At 49.0% G+C, this 18346-nt stretch overlaps 1 protein-coding gene across 3 annotated transcripts in view; it reads left to right on the forward strand.

Annotated features, from left to right (window-relative positions):
- The window catches only part of tmem163a (transmembrane protein 163a), a 103353-nt gene that overhangs the window by 62202 nt on the left and 22805 nt on the right, over positions 1-18346 (forward strand). For all 3 annotated transcript variants that reach the window (XM_041868958.2, XM_041868957.2, XM_041868959.2), the window contains exons 3-4: positions 11930-11973; positions 12938-13029. In XM_041868958.2, the coding sequence (XP_041724892.1) occupies positions 11930-11973; positions 12938-13029 (136 nt within the window). The remainder of the gene's footprint in view (positions 1-11929; positions 11974-12937; positions 13030-18346) is intronic.

Below are 18346 nucleotides of genomic sequence, written 5' to 3' on the forward strand. Positions count from 1 at the left end.
CAATAACAACACAGGCAACTTATAGAACACGTAATCAGACACAAACGGACACAGGTGTGACAGACAGACAAAAGCAATCACACACAGAAACATTCAACGGTAGCAGCTAGTACTCGGGACGACGTAACGCCGAAGCCTGCCGAACTAGAGGAGGAGCAGCCTCGCAGAATCCGTGACAGTACCCCCCCTTGACGCGCGGCTCCAGCGTCGCGCCGACCCCGGCCCGGGGACGGCCAGGAGGACGCGGACCCGGGCGCGTGGGATGCCCACGGTGGAACTCCGTCAGGAGGGATGGATCTAGGATGTCCTCCTAGGCACCCAGCACCGTCTCCTCCGGACCGTACCCCTCCCACTCCACGAGATACTGGAGACCACCCATCCGGCGCCGAGTCCAAGATGGTCCGGACCCTGTACGCCGGGGCCCCTCGATGTCCAAAGGGGGCGGAGGGTCTCTCCTATCTCATGTTCTTGGAGTGGGCCAGCTACCATCGGCCTGAGAAGAGACACATGGAACGAGGGGTTAATATTCTTGTACTCACAGGCAGTTGTAACCTGTAACACACCTCGTTCAATCTTCTCAGGACTTTAAAGGGCCCCACAAACCGCCGACCCCAGCTTCCCGGCAGGGCAGGCGGAGGGGCAGGTTTCGAGTCGAGAGCCAGACTCGATCTCCCGGCACGATACCGGTCCTCACTGCGGTGGCGATCGGCGCCGCCTTTTTGTTGACGGATGGCCCGCTGCAGATGGACATGGGCAGCGTCCCACGCTCCCTCCGAGCGCCGAATCCACTCATCCACCGCAGGGGCCTCGATCTGGCTCTCGGCCATGGTGCCAGGACCGGCTGATAACCTAAAACACACTGGAAAGGTGTTAAATTGGTGGAGGAGTGGCGGAGAGAGTTCTGGGCCATCTCTGCCCAGGGATATACCTAGACCACTCCTCCGGCCGGTCCTGGCAATAGGGACCTCAGAAACCTACCCACATCCTGGTTGACTCGGCTCAACCTGCCCATTGCTTTCTGGGTGGTACCCCGAGGTAAAGCTCACCGAGACCCCCAAGCGTTCCATGAACGCCCCCAGACTCTGGAGGTGAACTGGGACCTCGGTCAGACACAATATCCTCGGGGACCCCATAGTGCCGGAACACGTGGGTAAATAGGGCCTCAGCGGTCTGTAGGGCAGTAGGGAGACCCGGCATTGGGAGGAGACGACAGGCCTTGGAAAACCGATCCACAACGACCAAAATGATGGTATTCCCCTGGGAGGGGGGGTAGGTCGGTCACAAAATCCACCGAGAGGTGGGACCATGGTCGTTGTGGAACGGGCAGGGGATGTAACTTTCCCCTGGACAAATGTCTAGGCGCCTACACGGGCGCACACCGAGCAGGAGGAGACATAAACCCTCACATCCCTAGCTAACGTTGGCCACCAGTATTTCACGCTAAGGCAGTGCACTGTCCGGCCAATACCTGGATGTCCAGAGGAGGGTGATGTATGAGCCCAACAAATAAGGCGATCACGAACCCCGAGCGGAACGTACGTCCCGCCCCACAGGACACTCGGGGGAGTAGGGTCGGCACGCAGTGCCCGCCGATCTCCGCATCGACCTCCCACACCACCAGAGCCACCAGACAAGACTCCGGCATTATGGGAGTAGGCTCAATGGACCTCTCTCTGTGTCATACCGCCGGGACAGGGCGTCGGCCTTACCGTTCTGGGACCCTGGGATGTATGTGATCTTAAAAACAAACCGGGTCAGGAACATGTTCCACCTAGCCTGACGAGGGTTCAATCTCCTAGCTGCCCGGATGTACTCCCAGGTTACGGTGATCAGTCAGAATGAGGAAAGGGTGTTGAGCCCCTCAAGCCAATGCCTCCACACCTTTAGGGCCTGGACTACAGCTAACAGCTCCCTGTCCCCTACGTCATAATTACGCTCCGCCGAGCTGAGCTTCTTAGAATAGAACGCACAGGGGCGGAGCTTAGTGGCGTGCCGGACGCGCGACAGGACTGCCCCAATACCGGCCTCGGACGCGTCTACCTCTACTTGGAATGGTAAAGAGGATCCGGATGCGCCAGCACCGAGCCGAGGTGAACAGGTTTTTCAGTTTGACAAATGCCCTGTCCGCTCAGCTGACCACTGCAAGCGAACCAGACCCCCTTTAACAGGGACGTAATGGGAGCTGCAACCTGTCCAAAGCCCCCGGATAAACCTCCGGTAGTAATTAGTAAAACCCAAAAACTGCTGCACCTCTTTTACAGTGGTTGGAGTTTGCCAATTACGCACGGCCGACACACGGTCAACCTCTATCTTCACACCAGACGCGGACAACCGATAACCCAAAAAGGAGACGGACTCCTGGAAGAACAAGCATTTCTCTGCCTTGGCATACAAGTCATGCTCCAACAGTCTCCTCAACACTCGGCGCACCAGGGCTACATGCTCGGCTCGTAGAAGAGTACACTAGGATGTCGTCGATGTACACTACCACACCCTGCCCATGCATGTCCCGGAAGATCTCGCCAACAAAGGATTGAAGACGGAAGGAGCATTCATTAACCCGTATGGCATGACGAGATACTCGTAATGACCCGATGTGGTGCTAAATGCTGTTTTCCATTCATCCCCCTCCCCTAATGCGCACTCAGATTGTACGCGCTTTCTGAGATCCAATTTTGTGAAGAACCGCACTCGCGTAATGATTCCGTCATAGTCGCAATCAGTGGAAGAGGGTAACTGTACTTAACCGTGATCTGATTGAGACTACGGTAATCAATACACGGGCGCAAACCCCGTCCTTCTTCTTCACAAAAAAGAAACTCGAGGAAACCGGGAAGTGGAGGACCGTATGTATCCCTGTGCCAAGGACTCGCCATGTAAGTCTCCCATAGCCGCTGTCTCCTCTTGAGACAGGGGATACACACGGCTCCGCGGAAGTGCCGCTCCTGTTTGGAGATCTATCGCACAATCCCCTGTCTATGAGGTGGTAGCCGTGTTGCTCTCGTTTTGCTGAACACAAGTGCTAAATCCTCATATTCGGGGAAGCGACATCTGCGGGCACTTGGTTCGGACTCTCTACCGAGGTCGCCCCTAAGGAAACACCTAGACATCTCCCTACACACTGGGCAGACCACTCCACAAGAGCCCTCTGTTGCCACGCAATGGTAGGATCATGGGCGCTTAACCAGGGAAGCCCCAGCACCACGGGATACGAGGAGAGTCAATCAGATAAAACTGAATGATCTCCCTGCATGACCCCCCTGCGCCGTCATCTTAAGTGGTGCTGTGACTTCTCTGATCAACCCCGACCCCAACGGCCGGCTGTCTAGGGCATGAACAGGAAAGGGGGCTTCTACCGGCTGAAGGGGAATTCCTAACCTATAACAAAATGCACGATCAACAAAATTCCCAGCTGCGCCTGAATCTACTAGCGCCTTATGCTGGGAATGAGGTGCCACCTGTGGAAATCTCACAGGTATACACATGTGACCAACAGAGAGCTCTGGGTAAGTGGGGCGCCTACTCACCTGGAATGACTCCCAGTGCGTGACCTGTTGTCCCTCTCCAGAGACCCCTCCCAGCACCTGGCCGCGGTGTGTCCTCCACGGCCACAGTTGGTCAGGGGATGGCCCCCCCGGGCTCTCTCCCCTCCCTCTCTAGCGCCAGCACCTCCCGAGATCCATGGGAACCGGCTCGGAGGTGCTGGAGGGTGGAAATGGACGACCCCACTCGGGACGTCCGCGGGTAGCCAGCAGGGTGTCGAGACGGATGGAGATGTCCACCAACTGGTTGAAGGATAGGTTGATGTCCCTGCAGGCCAGCTCACGACGAACGCTCCTCTCGTAGGCTACACCGGTAATGGTCGATGAGGGCCCTCTCATTCCACCCGCATCCGCCGCTAGAGTCCGGGAACTCCAGGGCGTAACTCCTGTGCGCTCCTCTTCCCCTGTCGGAGGTGTAACAGACGCCCCCCGCCGCCTTCCCTCAGGTGGATGATCGAAGACAGTCCTGAAGCGGCGGGAGAACTCCGCGTAGGTGATGGTAGCGGCGTCTATTCCACTCCATTCGGCGTTGGCCCACCCAACGCCTTGCCGGATAGACAGGAGATGAGGGCGGAGACGCCCGTATCCCGAGGGCGCTGGGTGTATGGTGGCCAGGTAGAGTTCCACCTGCAGGAGGAACCCTGACACCCGGCTGCAGAACCATCATATGCCCTCGGGAGCGAGAGTCGAATGCCACTGGGTCCCGGGGTGCTGAGAGAGGAGGACTGGCCGTAGTGACGGGATGGTGTGAGAAGGCGTGGGCACCTCTCCCGTAACCAACCAGCGCAGAGTGTTGGATACCTCGTTCATGGCGGCCCCAAGTTGCCGGATCATGGTGTCTTGGTCGCTGATCCGATCCTCCAGCGACTTGGGTGCCGCCACTGCTCCTGCTGACTCCATACTGGTGTGTTGTTCTGTCAAGGCTGAGGTGTATGTGGTGTGGGAGTCAGGCGCAGGACACCGAGCTTAGTCCAACAAAGTTTACTGGGTGAAACTACAAGGCAAAGATACAGTAAACGACCTCAAGAAAAACAGAGGCGAGCTATACGCAAACTATGCGTAAAACAATAAAACAGATACAAAACACGCAGCACTACGGACAGGCGAAAAACAACACACAACCTAACCAATAACAACACAGGCAACTTATAGAACACGTAATCAGACACAAACGGGACACAGGTGTGACAGACAGACAAAAGCAATCACACACAGAAACATTCAACGGTGGCAGCTAGTACTCGGGGGACGACAACGCCAAGCCTGCCCGAACTAGGAGGGAGGAGCAGCCTCGCAGAATCCGTGACAAGCTCATGAAACATGGGACCATCACTTTACATGTTGCGTTTATTATTTTTGTTTAGTGTAAGATTAGCGATGCTGTATGGAAGCAGATTGCAGATGACCCTCCCCAATTCAGTTGGACTCTCCCAGGATCATTGACTGGCATTACAGGAGTGCTTGGTGGTGGGTCACTCCCCGCCCCTCACCTCTACTCCCCTCCTTTCTGATCACCCTCACCTCTCACCTCTACTCCCCTCCTTACTGATCACCCTCGTCCTTCACCTCTACTCCCCTCCTTTCTGATCACCCTCACCTCTCACCTCTACTCCCCTCCTTACTGATCACCCTCGCCCCTCACCTCTACTCCCCTCCTTACTGATCACCCTCGCCCCTCACCTCTACTCCCCTCCTTACTGATCACCCTCGCCCCTCACCTCTACTCCCCTCCTTACTGATCACCCTCACCTCTCACCTCTACTCCCCTCCTTACTGATCACCCTCGTCCTTCACCTCTACTCCCCTCCTTACTGATCACCCCCGCTCCTCACCTCTTCTCCTTCCTTACTGATCACCCCGCCCTCACCTCTACTCCCCATTACTGATCACCTCGCCCTCACCTCTACTACCCTCCTTACTGATCATCCCCCACCCCGCCCCTCACCTCTACTCCTCTCCTTTCTGATCACCCTCACCTCTCACCTCTACTCCCCTCCTTACTGATCACCCCGCCCCTCACCTCTACTCCCTCCTACTGATCACCCTCGCCCCTCGCCCCCTCACCTCTACTACCCTCCTTACTGATCATCCCCGCCCGCCCCTCACCTCTACTCCCCTCCTTTCTGATCACCCTCACCTCTCACCTCTACTCCCTCCTTACTGATCACCCCTGCCCTTCACCTCTACTCCCCTCCTTACTGATCACCCCGCCCTCACCTCTTCTCCTTCCTTACTGATCACCCCGCCTCACCTCTACTCCTCCTTACTGATCATCCCCCCCTCATCTCACTCCTCCTTACGATCATCCCCGCCCGCCCCTCACCTCTACTCCCCTCCTTACTGATCACCCTCGCCCCTCACCTCTACTCCCCTCCTTACGATCACCCTCGCCCCTCACCTCTACTCCCCTCCTTACTGATCATCCTCGCCTCACCTCTACTCCCCTCCTTACTGATCACCCTCGCCCCTCACCTCACTCCCCTCCTTGCTGATCACCCTCGCCCTCACCTCTACTCCCTCCTTACTGATCACCCTCACCTCTCACCTCTACTCCCCTCCACTGATCACCTCGTCCTTCACCTCTACTCCCCTCCTTACTGATCACCCCCGCCCTCACCTCTTCTCCTTTACTGATCACCCCCCCTCACCTCTACTCCCCTCCTTACTGATCACCCTCGCCCCTCACCTCTACTCCCTCCTTACTGATCACCCTCACCTCTCACCTCTACTCCCCTCCTTACTGATCACCCCGCCTCACCTCTACTCCCCTCCACTGATCACCCGCCCCTCACCTCTACTCCTCTACTGATCATCCTCGCCCTCACCTCTACTCCCCTCCTTACTGATCACCCCGCCCTCACCTCTACTCCCCTCCTTGCTGATCACCCCGCCCTCACCTCTACTCCCTCCTTACTGATCACCCTCACCTCTCACCTCTACTCCCTCCTTACTGATCACCCTCGTCCTTCACCTCTACTCCCCTCCTTACTGATCACCCCCGCCTCACCTCTTCTCCTTTACTGATCACCCCCCTCCACCTCTACTCCCTCCTTACTGATCACCTCGCCTCACTCTACTCCTCCTTACTGATCACCCCCACCTCTCACCTCTACTCCCCTCACTGATCACCCTCGTCCCTTCACCCCTACTCCTCCTTACTGATCACCCCCGCCCCTCACCTCTTCTCCTTCCTTACTGATCACCCCGCCCTCACCTCTACTCCTCCTTACTGATCACCCCGCCCCTCACCCCTACTACCCTCCTTACTGATCATCCCCCGCCCGCCCCTCACCTCTACTCCCCTCCTTTCTGATCACCTCTCACCTCTCACCTCTACTCCCCCTCCTTACTGATCACCCTCGTCCTTCACCTCTACTCCCCTCCTTTCTGATCACCCCGCCTCTCACCTCTCTCCCCTTACTGATCACCCTCGCCCCTCACCTCTACTCCCCTCCTTACTGATCACCCTCGCCCCTCTCACCTCTACTCCCCTCCTTACTGATCACCCTCACCTCTCACCTCTACTCCCCTTCTTACTGATCACCCTCGTCCTTCACCTCTACTCCCCTCCTTACTGATCACCCCCGCTCCTCACCTCTTCTCCTTCCTTTACTGATCACCCCGCCCCTCACCTCTACTCCCCTCCTTACTGATCACTCCGCCCCTCACCTCTACTCCCCTCCCCACTGATCACCCTCGCCCCTCACCTCTACTCCCTCCTTACTGATCACCCCTGCCGCCCCCACCTCTACTCCCCTCCTTTCTGATCACCCTCACCTCTCACCTCTACTCCCCTCCTACTGATCACCCCTCGTCCTTCACCTCTACTCCCCTCCTTACTGATCACCCCCGCTCCTCACCTCTTCTCCTTCCTTACTGATCACCCCGCCCCTCACCTCTACTCCCCTCCTTACTGATCACCCTCGCCCCTCACCTCTACTCCCCTCCTTACTGATCACCCTCGCCCTCACCTCTACTCCCCTCCTTACTAATCACCCTCGCCCCTCACCTCTACTCCCCTCCTTACTGATCACCCTCGCCCCTCACCTCTACTCCCCTCCTTACTGATCACCCTCGCCCCTCACCTCTACTCCCCTCCTTACTGATCATCCCCGCCCCGCCCCTCACCTCTACTCCCCTCCTTACTGGCATCACTCCGCCCTGTAACTCAATGTCACACCCAGGAATCTGGGTCTCTCCGCTGGGAGGGGGAAAGGGGATGTAATAAAACGTTTTGATAGCCGCAAATGATTCCTGTGACTATTTGTCATAGCAACGGGGATTATGGGTTTTCAATGAAGAGGAGGGTGAGTTGGTGTTGAAAGTTAAAGGGGAGTGACATGATGCTTGTCACCTTGCTTTCTGTGACAGGTCTGACAGAAATGAATTTTGTTCTCATGGAATTAGTATTGATCCTCTCTAGGGATTTACCCTAGGGTTCATTAAAAGTACCTAGGACTGGGTACCAAACCAGAATCACTCTCTAGGATGCAGAGTTCTTTCTAATAGGAGGAGAATGGTTGTCTTTCACCAAGAAAGAAAAAGAGGGTAGCTGCACACTCTATCGTTCAGATACAATAGAGTACATTAGACAGCAAGCTGCCTTCATCAGGGCATCTTTCCACCAAGCCACTTGCTCTCAGTTCTACAGCTCCTCTCCCTGTTGTAGGTAAGCAGTGGGGACTGACGTGAGATCAGTTGCTGTAGTGTAGGGTTGGGCGGTATCCAGATTTTCATATTGTCATACCGTCCTACTCTCATACCAGAATATACCGTATTACCGGCTTAGTACACAAGGGGGTGCCAGAAAATGCAAAGGAGCCCATGGGGCATCTATTACCAAAATGCTAACAAAATTAGCACAAGTAATAGCGAATTTCAAAGGAGGCTGCTAGCTAAATATGCTAACGTGCACAAACAAATATAAACTAATTGCAAAGACAGGCAATCCAGCTCATAGTAGAAGACACCGGATGTCATCTTTGGTGAGTTTGGACATTTACAAGCAAATGTGAACGAGAGACATTGTGCAAATGAACAAAGTTTTGGCGCATGCTTGTCTGAAGGAATATCAGTATTGTTAGAGCTCCGGGAAGTAGTTTGCAGCTGTGGGGGTGCAGCCACCTCAGCACCACGACTTCCTGCTGCTATGCAGTACTGGCTCTGGAGCAGCATGTGTAGGCTACACGCTGTGTCTGTGTGGAGTCTGGAGTCGCTAGGGCAACGGGCCTGCCTGCTCTGCTCGGAGAAGACGGGCCAGAACAGAGAGGAGAAAAAAGGAAATGAAGATAGTGACAGCTGTACAAATAACTCATCCAATGGGCTTTGACTTCTCTAACACTGCAGAAAGCCGAAAGTTTCAACGGTATTGACGGTATTGAAAACCATTGTGTGGCTATTTCCAAATACCCCGGTATACCGTCTATACCATATAGAGAGGGGACGGTCGATGACGAGACAGAGAAGAGAGGGAAGAGTTACACAATTTAACTTTGATACTGTGGAGACAGAGAGGTGAGGAGTCACTGTCCAATTAAACTGATGCCTGTAAAGAAAAGACTGTTCACTCAATTTTCTACAGAATACAACAGAATAAATTAGATTCAAAACCCTCCTGTATGTTTTCCACAGAAGATGATGTATACAGTGTGTGTAACAATTAATCAGATGTGAATATGTCGATAGTGCAGCCAACAACGGAAGCAGCCTCTATCATCTATAACAACATCCTCATCTGTATCTTCCTATATCTGTGTCCTCTTTCCCAGCTACAGGGCTGCTTGTCTGCCAGGCCTAGTTGACTCCCTGATAAATCTATGGTATCAGCTGAGTGCTGTGGTATCTCTCTCAGCTTTGACACAGAACTGTTTTTTTCTGAGATGCCGAGTGCCTTTGAATGCAAAGCTGGGTAAACCAATTACTAACAGTATATCAGCAACAGAGAATAGAGATCTATCTCTGGCAACTAAGCGAGACTGATGTTTTCATGTCTTCTCAAGAGTCTTTTACAACCTATAAATAGCGGTGTTTCTTCGACTTTCTTCAACTACCGTCACCAAGGCTACACTCATTAGAATGGCTCAATACCATCACCCACCAGCCCCCTCCCTTCCATCACCCACCAGCCCCCTCCCTTCCATCACCCACCAGCCCCCTCCCATCAGTTGTGGTCATGGCTCTGGAATGTAGACAGTCACACTTACAGGCTTACCTTGGTCCATATGACCCATTTCACCAGCATGAAAGCCTCTCTTGCTGTATTCCTGATGCCCCTCTTCATTACCTCACATGGTGTGTTCTCTGTGGAGATTAAGACATAGATTAATGATCCCACTTTAAGCTGAAACAAAGATACAATTGCTGTTGTTATAGGCTAGCTGCTGTGCTGGCTAGAAATTCTGCAGTCAGTGGCAAGGCTAATGATTAGAATCCCTGGAGTGATCTGCTATACTGTTCCTCTTCTTCTGGGTTCTGTATCTGTAATGAGGGAGTGCCTTACGTTATGTGGCAGCATGCATCCCTGGTTCAGTGCCACTGATGGTGAGTCTGTCTGCTAGTGTGGGTGCTGTGCTTTCAGGGCAGACTAACGTCCTGGGGTACGTCGGCACCCTATTCCCAATATAGTGTACCGCTTTTGACCAGGGCACTGTATATGGAATAGGGTGCCATTTGTGATGCAGTCCTGGTCTTGGAGAGGAGAGTGTGGAGCCTAGGCAGGCCTTGACAGGCTGTGTTAGCTGGCGTCCTGGTGCCTCGATCCAGCCTCTCTCCAGACGGCCTGGGCTGGGAACACACTAAGCCAGGGCTCCCTGTAGAGGACTGGATGCTGACAGTACAGCCAGCAGATCTACTCATCCTTCTTCCCCCTGTTCTGCTGTCGTAGCTAGCAGACTGTGGTATGTCTTTTGTTTTCATGAGTCTGGCAAGCGAGACTGATGTTTTCATGTCTTCTGATGTTTTCACCTCCTATAAATACTGAGCAATGTTTCTTCGACTTTCTTCAACTAACCTCTAAGGCTACACTCATTAGAATTACTCAATACCATCACCCACCAGCCCCTCCTTCCCATCACCCACCAGCCCCTCCCTCCTATCACCCACCAGCCCCTCCCTCCCATCACCCACCAGCCCCTCCCTCCCATCACCCACCAGCCCCTCCCTCCCATCACCCACCTGCCCCTCCCTCCCATCACCCACCAGCCCCTCCCTCTCATCACCCACCTGCCCCTCCCTCCCATCACCCACCAGCCCCTCCCTCCCATCACCCACCAGCCCCTCCCTCCCATCACCCACCAGCCCCTCCCTCCCATCACACTTACAGGCTCACCTGTCACTCTGTCCTCCAGGTGTCTGTTTGTATTGTTAGTATTGACCTGGCCTACGGTGATGACGGAAAGGATAAGAGGTTGTTGGTATTTGTAATGTGGTGCCAGTCTGCCAGAGCGTCGTACCGTCAAGCGTCGTGGGTCTGTCTGTAACCATGGTACCCTTCGCCACATAACCTTTTTAAGACTTGTAAGACCTAGACCAGAGAGGACACATCATAACCACCATGGCAGCCATTGAGTGGTGGATCAAAGAAAGAGGAGAGACTGAGATAAAAACCCTGGTGAAGACAAACAAACTCTCCTCCAGCTCAGTTCGCCCTCAGACTGGGCGTCTCCATGGTGATCTTCCTAGCGACAGGGAGTCCTGTGGGACTGCTGTCGACCTGAAAATGAACGCATCACAGAGGACATTTTAAAGCCCTCAGCTTCACAAGCTCAGAAGGAACAGAACACGATGTGGAGAATCAGAGAATATCCGGTCAGAATCAGAAACGATAAAGCTTGTTATTATAACCAATGAGTCAAATGCTACTAATGCACAAGATGCTTCAATTAATAATTATTCTATTGCATTCTCAACTCTAACAACTCAGTATTGAGAAGGAATCAAATGGAATGTGTTCACAGACCTTTTATTCTCCATGCATTTCAAACCTACACTGTGTAGGATTATAGCTGTACAAATCCATACCATTTTTGCTCAGAGATACAGCACAGTGCTAGTTTCTGAATAATTAACGCTCCTCTTACTGTAGGTTTGCTGATAATATGAATTATGTACAAACAGAATAGGTTATCAGTGTTCTGATCTTTCTCCCAACCAGGGAGAGAACTCTTACATAATAACAAGTGTGCAGGCGTGTGTGGAAGAGCAATATTTACATGGATCTTACTATAATCATTCCTTTTGCTGTTAGAATCCTTTGCCTTTTGTTCCCCAGGCATTCATTTATTCTATCTCTCTCTCTCTCCTCTCTCTCTCTCTCTCTCTCTCTCTCTCTCTCTCTCTCTCTCTCTCTCTCTCTCTCTCTCTCTCTCTCTCTCTCTCTCTCTCTCTAGCTGTTTCATTCATGAGACACAGCGCATCAGCCTTCGGATTTGCAGTGAGTTCCATTTATACATATTAATTAGTCATAAAGTCATGGTGTGCATTTTATTAACGCTGGTTGGGTTCAGACGCAATGCTGCCATCGTCTCCTTGGTAACAGCCAGGGAAGCATGAGAACACATCAGAACACTGTGTGATAACAGAACAGACCCCACAGACCATAGAAATAGAATCCATTCAATTTCTATTTATATGGCACAGACACTGTAGTAGGAAGCTCTAGTTTATTTGTTTATTTGGATCCCAATTAGCTTTTGCAGAAGCAGCAGCTACTCTTCCTGGGGTCCACATAAAAACACAAAACATGACAAATAACATAACACTGATAAACTGATAGACAAGCCCCACAATTCTTTTATTCAACGATATACAAACAATACAACTAAAATATAAAACAAACAAGAATGGTATCTAGAATGCTATTAAAGCACACTATAATTCCATGTCAGGTATACCAGGACAGATTACTGAAGACATGGACATTAATAAACCAATGCTGAGCTGTTAAGCCAATTGGTGCCATCTATGTTTCAACAGAAAGAAACATGACTATTTACGTGTGTGTTTTCCCACTTTTTCTAAGGAATTAATATCCCAAAGTAATTGTGTGCTGGTTGGTAGCTATAGCTGCATGAAACCAGAGGGTGGCGTTATAATGACAACCATAGAGAGTGTGTCTGATGGTGCCTACAGGCTAGAGTCTGTCTTCAGACTGCTGAGCTGTAGTAGTACTAGGAGTAGTAGGCTGTTAATGACACCACAGGGGATAGATGTGTTGGTCTCACGGTAAAGAATCCTGCAGTTCACTAACCACGCTACTCTAGTGGAAAATATAGGGAGTTTAGGGTAAGAGTGGAATGGAAGGCGGGACTGTAGACTTCAGTGTTTTCCTGAATGTGATGTATGTTATTTTCCTATTTGATGCATCCCCACTGGAGACCTAATTCCTGTCTTTACAGTTTGACGCCACGTTGGACGTGCTATCTTCAATCATCGTGCTGTGGCGTTATAGCAACGCAGCAGCTGTCCACTCTGCCCATAGGGAGTACATGTGAGTAAAACGGACACAAAATGTATATTAATCTCTTTGAACGTTGCATGGTGTTCCCAATTAGAATGTTCCCTGTACACCACCATAGCAACAGTTCTCACCTAGTAGCCTACTGGATAATTACCACCATAGCAACAGTTCTCACCTAGTAGCCTACTGGATAATTACCACCATAGCAACAGTTCTCACCTATTAGCCTACTGGATAATTACCACCATAGCAACAGTTCTCACCTAGTAGCCTACTGGATAATTACTACCATAGCAACAGTTCTCACCTAGCAGCCTACTGGATAATTACCACCATAGCAACAGTTCTCCCCTTGCAGCCTACTGGATAATTATCCTCAGAAGCCTGCCTTGTAAATTCAATTTTCCTTGAATCTACTGTATATCAGTGTCTCGTACAGTGGCTTTCGAAAGTATGCACCCCCCTTGGCATTTTTCCTATTTTGTTGCCTTTTTGGGGGGTTTGTATCATTTGATTTACACAACATGACTACCACTTTGAAGATGCAAAATAAAAAAAATTGTGAAACAAACAACAAATAAGACCAAAAAAAAGAAAACTTGAGCGTGCATAACTATTCACCCCCCCCAGCCACCTTTTGCAGCAATTACAGCTGCAAGTCTCTTGGGGTATGTCTCAATAAGCTTGGCACATCTAGCCACTGGGATTTTTGCCCATTATTCAAGGCAGAACTGCTCCAGCTCCTTCAAGTTGGTGGTGGTGTTCAGCAATCTTTAAATCATACCACAGATTCTCAATTGGATTGAGGTCTGGGCTATGACTAGGCCATTCCAAGACATTTAAATGTTTCCCCTTAAACCACTCGAGTGTTGCTTTGGCAGTATGCCACGCATAGCCTACAAGCCACTGATGCAGACCTTTGAAACATTTACATGTTAAATAAGTCTAATAAATCCATGTAATATAGCCTACACCATCCTTATGTCATTATGTTAGGTTCTGATCTGGCTATGCCATATAATTGTGGTTTACACTAGTTCATTTAGCAGAAAATAATTGCTTATAATTCCGTGGCGTTATTTTATATGATTTTATAGTATGAAGAATACAATTGAACATACAGTACCAGTCAACATTTTGGACACACCTACTCATTCAAGGGTTTTTCTTTTTTTAAACTATTTTCTACATTATAGAAAAATAGTGAAGACATCTAAACTATGAAATAACACATATGGAATCATGTAGTAACCAAAAAAGTGTTAAACAAATCAAAATATATTTTGCATGAAAAAAAAGTTGCATGAAAGGCATGAGCTCTGCTTTGTTTTTTTTGCGCAGGCTGTACACACTTCATCAGTCTCTCATTCACAATTTGACAAGCTCTTGATAATGCCTCAAATTTCCTGTCGGCATCTCCTTTGTGTGGCCGTAAGGCCCCCTAAAAAATGCTGGCCTTTTGCAGCCAGTGCCCGTTGTGCCCTTGGGCTGAATATAACAATTATAATTCATTTCTCCTTGTTGTGCGCTCCAAAGCACCTCTCACTCACATTCACGTGATTGGGTCTTTCTCACACGCTACAAGTGAAGACAGACACATTGGGGACGCAACTGTCCACGTCCTTATCCAATTCCGAGGCGCATATTGAAGATATCGGAAGAACTGTCTACATTTACTTTCGCCAGCCAACAACATGAGTAGGTCTAACGAACAGGAAAAGCACTAGGCTATGTCAATCTACTATCCCCCATAGTACAAAGTTGACCTATTCTATTCTGTGCGATAAATTAATATTACATACATTGTCTGGGACAATTGTGGGATGCGATAGATCCCAAATTAATACAACCACTAGCATAAAAAAAAACTGTTTTAAGTAATGAGGCTGATGCAACAGATCAGAATGTTTAGGTTAAAATGTTGCTAAACTATTAGGCTATTTCTTAACATTATAAGCACAGCAATGCGCATACCGCAGTAGGCTATAAGCGTGAATGTTCCATTAGCAGGAAAACACCATTATCAAAAGTGACAGCAAATGTGATTATGCATGTAATGCTTTTATTATGAAGGTGCATTTTTATGGTGAAAATGATCTTCCCCAAACTTGAAACTCACGCGCTGCATATGAATGCCAGTTAGGCTCTACATCCGTCGTAAAGTGGATTAATGTGCTAATTTTAAGAAGTTGTTTGGCCACTTTAGTTGTGATACAAACCTTATTAAAACATATAGACCAATGGGCTAGGCTACATGAGGTGTGCGACTATGATTTGAAAAAGTCGCAAAAAAAGGCATGCACTGTTTCTTGCTTTAAATTGGGCATCATTCACAATTGATCATATATAATTCACGAGTGAAAGGCTAAAATTGTCACCCATCAGACTATTCTTGATTTAATCTTGTCTTTACATATACTAAATAATGTATGTGTGAAATTTGTTTTGATTTAGAATTGACCATTATTATGCACCTGTCTGGAAACAGGGGCGGGGAAAAATACATGTCATCTATGCACTTAAATAGCAAATGTCAACTAGGCTATACTCCTGTTGTAAAGAGAGGCAATGTGCTTAATATTAGGAAAGTTGAGAAATAAATATAGTAGGTATAGTAGGTAAATATAGTAGAAAGCTGATGGGATCCTCCTCTTTTTAATAGAGGCCATCACTCTGTTTTCTCACGCAATTGCTAGCCTATAGAAATGTTGCGCAACATGAGCTCATGGGCTCTCATGAAGTGTTTGATTAGAGTTTCAATACATTTGCATTGATGTCAGAGTGATTAAATGTATGCACTCACTTAACTGTAAGTCGCTCTGGATAAGAGCGTCTGCTAAATGACTAAAATGTAAAAAATTTAAATGATTAGAGGGACAATAGAGTGCTGAGTACCAGGCAGTTAGCACATTTGGTAGGCTACTAATGACCATCAGCAGCATCAGAGCTTGGAGAAGCCTAATTACCGTGACTAAACGGTCACATGGAATTTGACTGGTGACCGTCGGTGTGGCGGTAATATGGTCACCGTAACAGCCCTATTCGTACATGACCATATTGAGCTGTTAAATGTATTTTTAGTCCAGGCTGCCAGGTAGAGCGTCTGCTAAATGACTAAAATGTAAAATATAGGTACAGTATATCTTCCACAGAGTTACAGGATACAGTATATCTTCCACAGAGTTACAGGATACAGTATATCTTCCACAGAGTTACAGGATACAGTATATCTTCCACAGAGTTACAGGATACAGTATATCTTCCACAGTGTTACAGGATACAGTATATCTTCCGCAGTGTTACAGGATACAGTATATATTCCACAGTGTTACAGGATACAGTATATCTTCCGCAGTGTTACAGGATACAGTATATATTCCACAGTGTTACAGGATACAGTATATCTTCCACAGTGTTACAGGATACAGTATAACTTCCACAGTGTTACAGGATGCAGTATATCTTCCACAGTGTTACAGGGGTTACTTCCTCAACACTGCAGAATCTACAATGATAAAGGACACTGCCGCCCGTCTACCATCCATCTTATGTCTGCCCACTGTAGGGGGAAGGGAGTACAGGAATGGAGGGGGATGGGAGTACAGGAATGGAGGGGGAAGGGAGTACAGGAATGGAGGGGGGAAGGGAGTACAGGAAGGGAGGGGGGAGGGAATACAGGAATGGAGGGGGAAGGGAGTACAGGAATGGAGGGGGGAAGGGAGTACAGGAATGGAGGGGGGAAGGGAGTACAGGAATGGAGGGGGGAAGGGAGTACAGGAATGGAGGGGGGAAGGGAGTACAGGAATGGAGGGGGGAAGGGAGTACAGGAATGGAGGGGGGAAAGGAGTACAGGAATGGAGGGGGGAAGGGAGTACAGGAATGGAGGGGGGAAGGGAGTACAGGAATGGAGGGAAGAATGGAGGGGGGAAGGGAGTACAGGAATGGAGGGAGGAAGGGAGTACAGGAATGGAGGTGGGAAGGGAGTACAGGAATGGAGGGGGGAAGGGATGGATGGATAAAGACATTTTCATTCTCAGTCACAACCAGAGATAAATGGGGAAGTAATGACGAAGGAAGAAAACAACATCTTTCTCCGGCGCCAAAGATGCACTAAACTGTGAAGCTGCTGCTGGAACCATTGCCAGGAACCCAGAGAAATGACACCTTTCACTTTTGTTTAAAGGGAACAGATCTCCCCTTCCTCTCTATGTCTGATTAAACCTGTGTTAAAATAGCACTCACAAACAGCTCTGGGTCCCTGGAGAACCAGTACAGCAATTAAAGTGTACCTCGGGGAGGTGAAGTAAAAAAAAAACTGCAAGGCAATTTGTTAACTGAAAAATGTATTTTAGTGAAGATTTTTGCTTCCATTTTTACTGGATGATGACAAGGGAAGCAACCCTCCCTCAGTAAACCCATGTAACCCATGAATGATAATTCATACAATTGTTAACTTGATATGTATGCATGTATCACACTACACACTACATCATCCTACATTTACCACATCAAATCTACATTTGCTAAGTAGAACCATGTAGGGTTCTTCAAAGAACTCCCACTATATGGTTCTTCCTAGAACCCTCTATGAAGGGTTCTGCCTAGAACTCTTTATGAATGGTTCTACCAATAACCATTTTATCATTTGAAGGTTCTTCCTAGAACCATCTGTGAAAGGTTCTACCGAGAACCCTTTTTATCTTTGGAGGGTTCTTCCTAGAACCTTCTATGAATGGTTCCACCAGCCTTATTAGCCTTTAAATGTAATTATTTATGACAATACATTACATACTGTATGTCTTAAGGCCTTATTTTGTGGGCCTAATTATACCCTAACACAGTGTTGTTAGGAATCTCCTGGTTTATAGGCCACATCAGGCCTGCAAGTCACGTTATGTTGGCTTGCAAAGTGATGTGTAATTCCTATTGGAGTCCAGCCAGAGTTGGGATATCCAACAAGTGAAATTGTTAATCACCTGCAACCTGTATTCAGAATGACTGCAGGGTAGGGAAGATTATATATTGAGACTACCTCAATCATCTAAACTGGACCAACCATCTCAGTAACGGGTGCAATAAATCCAATTATTAACAGATTTAATTCGTTTAGAAAATGATGGTTTTTATCTTTGTGTAGCATAAAATGAATCAACCAAGCAATGCACTGTACATGCAAAAACACTGATATTACAGCAAAACAAACAATTCTGAAAATCTCCCTGCAACAGAACATGCTGGGAATTATTATATATTGTTCTATGTAGAACCCTTGCCTTCCAAAGAATCCTTGCCTTCCAAAGAATCATCAAAGAACCCTTTCTTCCAAAAATGGTTCTTAGGATGTTAA

The sequence above is a fragment of the Coregonus clupeaformis genome, chromosome 40 (assembly GCF_020615455.1).
Source record: "Coregonus clupeaformis isolate EN_2021a chromosome 40, ASM2061545v1, whole genome shotgun sequence".
In the NCBI taxonomy this organism is placed as follows: Eukaryota; Metazoa; Chordata; class Actinopteri; order Salmoniformes; family Salmonidae; genus Coregonus; species Coregonus clupeaformis.